Genomic DNA, 11,714 nt, shown 5'->3' on the forward strand with positions numbered 1-11,714 from the left:
TAAGTGTGACTCAAATTATACAACTTTTGCTTACTTAAAAATTGGAAGAGGTGTAACTGCTTTGTTGTATTTGTGAAAGCTTACATACAAATCCCCTTGGATTTTTCTCTCTAACTTGAACTTCACAGTTACACAACGTTTGTAACAAAAAACAAAAAACAAAAAAAAACACCTCCATGCATGTCATTCTGAGCTGAATCTGACCGACAAACTTTGGAGCTCAACAGGATTTAAAGCGTCCCGGTAAAATCGAATTACCGTCATGTTTTAAACGAATAAAACCGGTTCGTCGTTGAAATGAATGTTATCGATTATGCAGAAGATAGATGGTAAACACCAGCTGATTGTCTTATACTGCATGATTGCATTTCATATCCCTCCTGTCCTACGTCTGAACCGAGGGCTCCACGTCCGTGCACCCATTGGCTACCGGCGGCATTAAAATTTGATGTTACTCAGTAGGCCAATGAGAAGGTTTCAGACTGTATCAAATATTAATATGTAAGTACCCCCAGCGTTAAGTAATGAAGTCCCAGCGGCGTTCATTGGCAAGAGAAAATCAATGAGGCTTTCGGTTTAATTTTTCATTTAATTGTTTGGCTTTTCAGTGGGCTGCTGCACGTTATTTATGATCAACTGTTCACAGTATTAATATCTCCTTCGATATAACGAAGTTGCGAAAACAACCGCAGATCAGCATTCCGTGACGCGTTTGAAATCTTACCATTTTATTTATTTTATTTTTTTTCTGAACAGATCCCAGGGAGGTTTGGGTTCGGAGAAAATAGAAGGAGAAGAGGGAAAAAAGACGAAAACAAAGAAAATCCATGAGGAGTAGATCGGTGTTTGCAGCCGTGTCATCCCTCTAAACATGAATTAATAATAGCGTCACATCTCCAGCAATAAGGCGCATTAAGAGCCGCTCATTTTTCATCTATACGCAGTCTGGAACATTTCAGCTAAATTGGCCGTTTTATTATAAAGTAAAAGTTTTTTTTTTATATGAACCAAAGTCAAAATTGCTTAAAATGCACTGTTTTAGTGCATTTAGCTTTATTATTTCTTTAATGGCAGTATAGGCTCCTGTTTTTGGTTTTAACTTAACCATTGCGTTGTAATTATTAATTACACACTTTGAAGCTGCAATTAATGTGAATCAGTATGCAAATGTCATTATTTTTATATATTGGAACATGTCTCTTTAGAAAATGACAAAAAAAAAATTCGCAGCTTAGAAAAAAAAATACTCTCAGAGATTAATTCGGCATATTTTTTTCCATTCAGTTTTGTAAAATCTTATAAACTATTTATTTATTTATTTATTTATTTGTTTGTTTGTTTGTTTATTTATGTGTTCGTGTGGGGCAGGGAGGGGGCATTTGTTTTGGGAAATAATGGGATCTGCATATTTCAGCTAATGCTGCCCAAATATAGCTTAACCTTAAAATACTCTAACCATAAAAATCTAATCCGTACATGTTCATTTGTCTGAGGGTTGGAATTTGCAGAAGCAGAAAGTGCTTAGAAAAAGCAAAAATGTTAGAAAATGAACTTTACAGACTGTCCACCCGATGAAAAGAAAAGAAAAGAAAAGAAAAGAAAAGAAAAGAAAAGAAAAGAAAAGAAAAGAAAAGAAAAGAAAAGAAAATCTTAAAAGATAATAAAATGTCAGATTCTCGACAGATGGGAGGAAAATAGTAGCATTAAAAAATAAAATGGGCCTTGTGTATGAGGGGGTGGGGGTGACTTGGGGAGTGTATCGACTTAAGGCTGAGAAGCTCTCAGAGTTTGCAGGCCGTGCAGGACGTCGTGCTGTCTCCTTGGCAACTTGATTGATGGCCCTGCACAGCAGAGGGTTGGGGGAGGGAGGGAAGGGGTACAGGGGAGCCCACAGAAAGACGCGCGCGGCGTTCCTCGCAGCCAGATAACGAGCAGCAGGTCCAGCGAGAAGCAGCGCGTGGGCCACGGGAGCCGACGGGAGCGCATCGAGCGCCATGGATCACATCGGGATCCTGGGGGCGCATCTGCAGCAGCACGCGCACGTGGAGCCCATCAGCTTCGGCATCGACCAGATCCTGAGCAACGTGGAGCAGAGCTGCATGCTGGGCTCGAGGATGCCCGAGCCGGACTACGGTCACCCAGCGTACAACGGCGGCGCCGGGGGAGTGGGAGGCTTCGCGTGCGGCGGTGGCGGCGGCGGATACAACAGCACCGCCGGATCTTGTGGGATGGCGTCTCTCGGGGGAGCTTATCACATGAACATGAGCGTGAACATGAACGGGACTAACATGAACTCTTCCGGGGTCATCCGCGTCCCCGCGCACCGGCCTCCTCTCAGCGGCGGCTCCGCGGTGCCGCCTCCCGCTAGCGGCGGTGTCGGCAACCTGAGCGCGCTCACCTTCCCGTGGATGGAGAGCAACCGACGCTACACCAAAGACAGGTTCACAGGTATTTATTATTATTATTATTATTATTATTATTATTATTATTATTATTATTATTATTATTATTAAGTAGACTTTAGGACAATTTGAAGCCTGGCTGTTGCCATTACAGGCCCTCATGCAAAGCAACTATATTTTGTTTTGTTTTTTTCGTTTAGCAAAATAAGAATTTGTGAAATAATAACTTTTTCATCATGTTAAAGCAATCTCGCACATTTTTAGAATATCTTATACTACGAAATATTTACAGATGTAAATATTTTTAATTATTGGTCACATAAGATGCGGTCGCTGCTTCCTCTTGGAGCTGTCTCTTTGGTCCCACTGCTCTTTCTGCCATCCTGTTGCTGCTTTTGTTCTTCTCTCTCTGTGCACCAGTGGAGCTCCCGGATCAACAGCGCTGAGGCTGTCATGGTTTTTAATGTCTTGTAAATGTATCAAAGTAAGAAAAAGACATCAGTAGGAGAATAGAAAATCATTGCAACCACAACAAAACACGAATAAAACAGACTTTAACCGATAGAGTCTGTTAAAGTCTCTGAAAACCCTAAATGTTTTCAAACATTTAAGGTTTGATTAAAGTTCTCACGTGAACTTTAATCGATATTTTTCATTAGAAATAATATTTTCTATTTGAAAGTCTTTTAAGTTTATATATATAGTTTGTCCTATATAGCAAAAAATAAGAGCTGGTTTATGGCTGTAATAAAAAGTCAGCTGTAAACGTAAATTGATAAGAGACATGATATGTAAAATAATAATAATGATGATTAAAAAAAACATATAAGTTGGCAAGTACAATGTTTCCTTGACAACCAGCTGCGATACGCCTTTAGTTTATCAGCTGGTTAGTTTGACTGTAGCTCAGTCTTTAAGGTTAAGATGTAATCTTCTTTCTCCTTCGTCACACAAACATTTTAAGCTGATTTCCAATCCAACACATACCGCTTAGTTAAAATACTTCATTTGTTCATTCATATTTGCATTTTTTTTCCTCTCACTGAACCCCAAATCAAACTATACATATTTTTTTTTATTATACAGTAAACTGTGAATACCTCTCACGTTTTTGAAAGTTCTGAGAAAATGTCTTAAACCATTAAATCATAGAATATTTTATGTCATTTTATAGTTAATATAGGCAGAAACCATTTTATTAAAATATTAAACATCTCTAAAAATATTTATGTTTTTTGGAATTTGTAACTATGTGATTAGACCATACTTTTACAAAGTTGATTACTTTTTTTTTTAATGGCTAAAATTTGATGCTCTTGTAACAGCTACACCTTTTGCTGTGCAGCTCCTGTGTTTAGCTACCGCTTCTCTCCGCTCACTGTCTTCTTCCTGTCTTTGACCCTGCGTGTCCCGCTCTCCTGTCCCTTCCTGACCACCGTCCCCGTCAAGTCTCTCTCTCACCCCTCACTGTCACACGCCGTGTAGGTCACCCGTACCAGAATCGCACTCCGCCGAAGAAGAAGAAGCCGCGGACGTCGTTCAGCCGGCTGCAGATCTGCGAGCTCGAGAAGCGCTTCCACCGGCAGAAGTACCTGGCGTCTGCCGAGCGCGCCGCGCTGGCCAAGGCCCTGAAGATGACCGACGCTCAGGTCAAAACCTGGTTCCAGAACAGACGCACCAAGTGGAGGTGACTGCTCTCTTCACTCTCTCTTCTCTTATTTGACTCAAAACACCTTTTTTTCCGGAGCAGAGATGTTTTGTGCGGTATTAGTAAAAAGGCTTTCCAACCACGTGCGACAGTCTGGAGAGATTTAGATTTTTCCAGAACCGTGCCAGCAGTTCTGGACCCACGTAAAACCAAACTGGAGAATTAGTTTTCGTGGGTTATCACAGATTAGCACCCACATTTATCGCCAATTTTTCAGGTTTGCCGGTCCACCTTTAAGAAGCCGTTCTCATCTCTCTTTTTTTTCCCTGTCAAAATCTGACATTTTGTTTTTCTGTATGCGGTCCCTTTAGGTCTTTTTGTTTATGCATTATTCGTAAGCGGATCCCTGCTTTTTCAATTATTTTCTATATTTGTATAGAATTTTATTAGATCTTATTTTATTATTGATGCTATAAAATATCTGCTGTAATAAACTGTGGTCATATGACGAATAAATAATAGTCGTCTGTCAGCAGGAGGAGGCCGCTTATATTTTCTAAGATTTAGCCTAACTGACCAAAACCTGGATCAGAAACTAAATACATGAAAGTAGAATTAAATACAAATGTTTCAGGGTAAAAAAAATACATTAAAATAAAAGGTAATGTCTGTATTTATCTTTAGAATTACATATTTATGTTTAGCATTAAGCCTATATATCGTCTATTATTTTTACATTATTGGTGCCCAGCTTTTAATTTTACATTACATTAAATGTGGTGCAAAGGAAGTAATAATATANAATAATAATAATAATAGATAGATAGATAGATAGATAGATAGATAGATAGATAGATAGATAGATAGATAGATAGATAGATAGATAGATAGATATTAAAAATGATTTATGATTGAAATAAAGTTGTTTTTGTAACTTGTGAAAAGGATTACTGATAAGACATTTTTTTTAACTCTATGATGGCTCCAAATGTCTGGATTGATCCTTGAACAAAGCAGACAGTTTAGATGTGATAATTTATGTTTTCTAATACAGTGGATAAAATACGTATCTGATACACTTACAGTTGAACCAGGAGTTTATATACTCTACATTAAACGACACATACTTTTTTTTATTTTTCACACTGTCTGATGTGAAAGCAGAATACATTTTTCCCATTTTAAGTCAAGTTAGAATTAGCAAAATATTTTCTATTTGCTACTTGCCAGAGTAATGAGAAAAATTTTTTGAGGCAATTTTTATTACTTTCTTCAACTTCATGCTAAGATTACTATGCCTTTTAACAATTTGGGGCTTTGGAAGCTTCTGAAAGGTTTATTGGTAGCATTTGAGACTCACCTGTGTGTGTAATTTAAGGCACACCTGCTTTCTTGTGTTAACAGCACGGGAAAGTTGAAAGAAATCCTCCAACATATCAGGAAGAAAACTGTGGACTTGCATAAGTCTGGTTCATCCTGCATCTGGCAATTCCCAGATGCCAGAGAGTACTCTGTTCATCTATACAAACAATTATACTGCAAGTACAAAGAAGATGAGAATGTCCAGCTGTCATACCGCTGACTGATTGAATGATTGATTGAAGGTGTCAAAGCTCTAGTCCAGTCCCCTTCCTCCCAGTGTACGGGCCCCGTGTCCCCACACCGCAGTCGGCTCTCTCTCCCTCACAGACTCTCTGCGCTCTCCTTGCAGACGGCAGACAGCGGAGGAGCGGGAAGCGGAGCGGCAGCAGGCCAACCGTATCCTCATGCAGCTGCAACAGGAGGCCTTCCAGAAGACCATCAACCAGCCGGTAGCCCCCGACCCACTGTGCCTGCAGAACAGCTCCTTGTACGCCCTGCAGAACCTCCAGCCGTGGAGCGAGAACACAGCAAAGATCAGCAGCGTGTCAGCCTGCGAGTAAACCTCCACCTGGGCTTCTCCTTCGGGATTCAGTGACTGCTGCAGTGTGGTGGAGCGGCCGGATGCCTGCTGAGGACGTCCTGCCGTTGGCCATCCTGCCGTTGGACTCTGGTTCACGGCCTTTGCTCTTTCTGTCTCACGGACGCCGGTGCTGTTTGTCGATGGGCTCTCTCTCTCTCTGCACTTCTCCCATCAAATGGGGCCCACACGACGACATGTTGTGTTACAATTATTGCTATTAATATTCTTTACATGACTTTAAAAAAAATATTTTTATAAAAGTTTATACGACTGACTGAATAGGGCTTTGTCTTAGAGCGACACAAGTATTTATCGGCCTCGTTAATCGACTTTTTAACAGACTGCAGAATAACAAAGCACTTGTTTCAACAATCTTTTAGAAAGGAAGGGATGAAATCTTATTAACTGCGCGTTTAATTTACCTTCGAATCAACAGCTGCAGCCTGGAAATGGCGTTGTGTTAACTTTAAACGTTCCATCAAAGTCTTCACTTACAGTTGTGCTGTGTGACCCGGCGGCTGGCTGATGACTCTTAGCAATAAAAACTAACAATAATAATTTTCTCAGCACGTACAGTCAGGCATTGGAGCTATCACCAGCTTTTATGCGTGCAGCAGCCATGTTGGATTTATGGGTTGGTGTCTGACTGCTTGAATTCTTCTTTTTTCACTCTCTTTATTTTTGGAGTGTTGAAATGTTTCGTTGTCAGAAAAATCAGTTGAAAAGTTATAAAGTTTTGGAAAATTGGGGGTTTCCGTCAAACCCCCGCCACCCATCTAAAAATCCAACATGGATTCTGTGCTTATGCAACACAGTGATAGATGCAGAACCAAGTTGTTTATTTGTACCTAACAGCTGAAATCCACTAATACTTGAGACCCCATCAAAAAACACTTAGAACTGTTTATTTTAATAATTGTAACACCAACTATATCTTAACATGTATTAACATGCATAACGGAAACCATTTTAGCAGACAGTAATATCTGCAGCCTTCCTTGTCTCCTCTGTTGAGGGTCGGTCCCAAGGAAAGTAAATGCCACTCCTGGATTGACTTGTTTTGCAAATGTCAGCCAATAGCATGTCGAGTAGAAATGTACATAGATATTTCAGCTTCCCAAAGATGCATTTTCTCTCTGTGTTGTATATCGAATATTTTCAATATGTTGCAGTGGACTGGCGACCTGTCCAGGGTGAACCCCGCCTCTCGCCCGCTGACCACTAGAGATAGACACCAGCACCCCTGGCCACACCCACATTAGGGATAAACATCTAAGATAATGGATGGATGAATGTTAGATATGTTCAACAAAATATTTTTTTCAGTAATTATCTGGAGTTACATTCCGCAGAACAATTAACAAATAATGAACCTTAACTAGGCAGAGTTCCACTGTATGCTACTGCAATGGTTCAGTTTAGTGAAAGCGTAGAAATACATTATCAGTAGTTTGTATTGCTAACAGCAGTTAGCTTGGTCACCGAGCACAACGAGTAGCGAATCGCTGACCTTCAGCTGGAGCACACTTATACAGGATATGACCTCATTCCCTGACAAAAGTTTCATCTTCCACGGTAACTGCAACGCCAACAGGAAGTCCTGAGATTTACACATCAAAATGACCAGCTTCAGTGGTCACTCTAATTGATATCTCGAGGCTGGATCATGGACCAAACTTCCCAGTACAAATAAGACACACCATAAAGAGGCAAAATATGACCTAAATAGTGAAATGTAATATATTGCACTTTGTCTAAAAGATACATTTAAATGCAAATTACCACATTTTACTGTTTTTTTTTCTTGTTAGCATTCTGGTATGTGCGTGCGTGTGTGTGTGTGTGTGTGTGTGTGTGTGTGTGTGTGTGTGCGTGTGTGTGTGTGTGTGTGTGTGTGTGTGTGTGTGCGTACACGTGTGCATGTGTGTGTGCGTGTGTGTGTGTGTGTACGTCTGTGTGTGTGTGTGTGTGCATGTGCATGTGTGTGTGCAGCCTGTGTATGTATGTGCACACACTCCCTTTCATTTGCATTATTTGGTGGATACTTGTTTCCATACAGAGCTGTGTGAAAACGTATTTCCGCCTTGCAGAATATTTAGGTTTCGCTTTTTGCTCCTCACATTTAAATGTCTCAAGTCATCAAACTAATTTGATATCAGAACCTGGATGATAACGTCCAGACTTTACCAGACCAACAATGTGAGAAAGAAGGGAACAAAACAAAAAGCACATATTGGGCCCAAGCCTGACTACTGCTAGAGTTGCAGAATGAAGAAATCACTTAAATAGAACCTGTCTGACGACATGAAGTAGGCCAAGAGATCTAAAGTCAGAGCAAGAGATCGAGCCCGGATGTAAAAAAGTTGAACTACAAATAACTTCAACTACTTTACAAGAGGAGATGAAAAATAACAACTACCAGTCTGAAAGGGTTTACAAAGGCGTTTCTAAGTCTTTGGTGACTCCAGAGAACCACACATTGTCCACACATGGAGAAAACATGGTCCAGTGGGTAGCACACCTGAGACAGGCTCCGAAGTCCTCCACTGTGTCTGCATCACAGCATTTCTGCAAAGCAGAACGGATCAAAATGCGTCCAAATGTAAAAGACTCGTTTACCACCAACATTTGACTGCAAGAGTGTAACACTCAGTTATTGGGCTTAGGGTGGAGTTACTTTTTCCACACAGGGTCGGGTTAGTTTGGATAGATTCTTTCCATTTAATGAAATCATTTTAAAAACAACTTTTTGTATGAACTCAGGTTACTGTTGTCTGATATTAACTTTTTTATATGTATATATGTACATATATATGCAAAATATGTAACTGCAACAAAAAAAAGCAAAAACAGGAAAAAAAATCTAAAAAGTTGCAAATACTTTTTTTCACAGCTCTGTGTGGCACCTACCGTGTTTTATTATGAGCAGACAAGTCGAGGCAAATTCACGTCATGACATTATTTCTGACTCGACTACGTAAACACGCAAAAAAAAAAAAATAAACGGCACATAGTAAGTCGTTTGTCACAGTCTTCAAAAAAACGTGGCTGGTTAAGGTGGACCAATGCATTGTTATGTTTAAATAAAGAACAGTGACACCTTCCCGTCCTGTAAACCTTCAGTGGAAACATTTTGCCTTTTGGTTTTGTTTGTCTAGCTGTTGCTGTGCCTCACAAAGGTATGTGATGTGAACTTCTCCACATTTTCTCAGGTTAGGCAGTGTAGGAGTAAGCGAGCAAGAAATAAGGAGACAAAAGCCAGGAGGGTAAACGATTTATTTAAAGAAATAAAAAGAATATGAGGTTTGAAAGAGAGAGTAGAGAGGTTAGCAAAGAACAAATCCAGTCTTTTACAGTTTTTGACCAACTACAACCAGCTTCTTTGTCTTTGCTTGAGAACATCGTCCCCATAGCATCATCCTGCCACTCTCATGTTTCACCACGAGTTTATGATGTGTAATGAGCGTTGGGCTTTTTTTTTTTTCCTTTTTGCCACAGTGTTTTCCATGTAGGACAAAAATGCTTGAGATCGCATCTTTCCTCTCATTTTCTGTCGTCTCATGGTTTATGGTAAATTCCTCTGATTTTCTTAAAACAAGGGCTTTTGCATTGCCGCTCTTCACTGAAGACTAGATTTATGGAGTGGACTGCTAACATTTGGGCAGGTCCATAGATCTCCACAGCTTCTCTTGGATGCTCTCCTTGCCCAGCCTGTAGATGTCTGAAGTTGGTTCATCTTCAAGTTCGGATGATGGACTGAACAATCGTTCTGCGAGATGTTCAAAGCTTGAGATTGTGTTTTAGACTTCAGCCCTGCTTTGATCTAATCTATCTATTGTGTCCCTTAGTCTCCTTAATGCAATAGCATTTATATTTCAATTAAATAACACACAAATGGAAAATGTTTACTGATAGGATGACTTCTGAAATAGAATTAGCTAAAGTTATAGAGCTCTATGAACCATAGTCAGTATCCACTGTCGTGTCCACATCAGGACGGCTCAGAGTCCTTCAACCTTTTTCTCTCCATTTTGTCTCTACTTGTGTTCAATAAGGAAAGAAAACTCTAAACAAAAACTGTTGTCTTAATTACTCATCATTATCACTATTTTAAGATGTTCCAGATAAAATCTATGGCAGCCCAAACAAGTGGGGTTTTTTTTTTGTTTGTTTGTTTGTTTTTAATAAATAAGCTGTTTAGAAGAACAAATATAGAAAGAAAAATCAGAGATAATTTGTTTATGGAGCCAAATGTCTTCAACCTTTGAGCTGTCCATTCCTCTAAGGGGGCTGCAGGTCTGACCTCTTTCTTTTCTGTCCATGTTGCTAATTCATATATTTATGCGCAGCACTGAAAAAAATTAAAAACTGATGCCAAATCGCACCCTCACATATTTAGAATGTGAACAAAACAAAGGAGATGATTGTAGATTTCCAGGAGAAATAGGTATAAATCAAACTTTATTTCCGTCATGGGAGAAGAAGAGGAGGTGTTTGAGGAATATAAATTCCTGGTGTTCATTTGGACAACAGACTAGACTGGAGATGCAGCAGTGAAACGTCTAAAAGAAGGGACGGAGCAGGCTTCTATGAGTCTGTTGTTGAGACTTTCAGCCATCTCTTCTGCCCTCATCTGTTGGGGCAGCAGCATCAGGACCAGGAACTTAAAAAGGCTCAACAACCTGATAAAGAATGTTCTGGTTCTGTTCTGGGGTCGACTGTGGAACCTGTAGAGATGATGATGCAAAAAAGGATTCTTCATAAAATCAAGTAAATTATGGACAACCCTTCCTATTTATGAAACTATCGTAGGAAAACAACCTGTCTTTAGTCAGGGGCTTCTTAGAATTAATTTTAAAACAGACTGTTACAGGAGATCCTTCCTGTCCACCACCGTCTACAATAACACTTTGAATAAATGAGTTACAACAACATTTACTTTCCCTTTGGGATCAATAAATTATTTTTGAATTGCATCCGTTGTTGAGAAGGCCATGACCTTACAGAAGGAAATAGGTGAACTGAGGCAAGATTATGGTCAAATTCTGGCTCAGAATATAACTCAGATTGTTAAAGGCTGAACTGCTTCCTCCGTCACAGTTTCAGCTGACTGAGTGAAAAGGCTTCAGAATCATTCCTGGAATATGTTAAAAGTCCAGTACAGCGTTTACTAAAACCAGCAAGTTATCTTAAAGTTGCTTTTTTAAATGTGTGCCTTCTCTTATTTCCAATTCATCTGGCTTTTTACTGTCCTTCATTATGACCCTATACGCTATTAGTCTCCTGATGTTGTTTTTTGATGAACTCATGAAAAATAAATATTTTGGTGATGTCCAGCACTGGGAAATTCATAATTTACTCCCATGCTATTTAAAAAAAAACTGCAATTTTGGAACGGGAAACATCACTCTGATCTTTCACTTCAAACCTGACAGTAAAATACATTCAGAGATCAAAGCCTGTTTTCCCCAGATTTTTAGAAATAAAGCTTGTTTTTTTTTCCCAACTGCTAACTTGAGACAGTAGCCATGTTCTTATTCCTCTGCTTCTTCAATTTTGCATTGCTGTTCTTTTCTGGAAGTAGCCAGGCACTCATGTGCACATGTGTGCGTGTGCTCGTGGGTCCGTGGATGGGTGCGTGGGTGGGTGTGTGTGCGTGTGTGTGTGTGTGTGTGTGTGTGTGTGTGGGTGTGTGTGTGTGTGTGTGTGTGTGGGTGTGTGT

General features: G+C 39.9%; 1 protein-coding gene across 1 annotated transcript; it reads left to right on the plus strand.

Annotated features, from left to right (window-relative positions):
• The first annotated feature begins 1,748 nt into the window (after positions 1–1,748).
• Positions 1,749–7,781, plus strand: tlx1 (T cell leukemia homeobox 1). The gene is made up of 3 exons (XM_007577635.2): positions 1,749–2,448; positions 3,888–4,089; positions 5,762–7,781. The coding sequence occupies exons 1-3, from the start codon at positions 1,995–1,997 to the stop codon at positions 5,970–5,972; spliced, it is 867 nt and encodes a 288-aa protein (XP_007577697.1). The 5' UTR covers positions 1,749–1,994; the 3' UTR covers positions 5,973–7,781.
• Positions 7,782–11,714: the final 3,933 nt, after the last annotated feature.

This window comes from Poecilia formosa, unplaced genomic scaffold, assembly GCF_000485575.1.
Source record: "Poecilia formosa unplaced genomic scaffold, Poecilia_formosa-5.1.2 Scaffold448, whole genome shotgun sequence".
NCBI lineage: Eukaryota > Metazoa > Chordata > Actinopteri > Cyprinodontiformes > Poeciliidae > Poecilia > Poecilia formosa.

Bases quoted from the DNA above. Each gene is read 5' to 3' on its own strand.
- tlx1 (XM_007577635.2), top strand. From the start codon at position 1,995: ATGGATCACATCGGGATCCTGGGGGCGCATCTGCAGCAGCACGCGCAC. The intron at 2,449-3,887 runs GTATTTATTATT...CACGCCGTGTAG, and splicing joins CACCAAAGACAGGTTCACAG to GTCACCCGTACCAGAATCGC. The intron at 4,090-5,761 runs GTGACTGCTCTC...CTCTCCTTGCAG, and splicing joins AACAGACGCACCAAGTGGAG to ACGGCAGACAGCGGAGGAGC.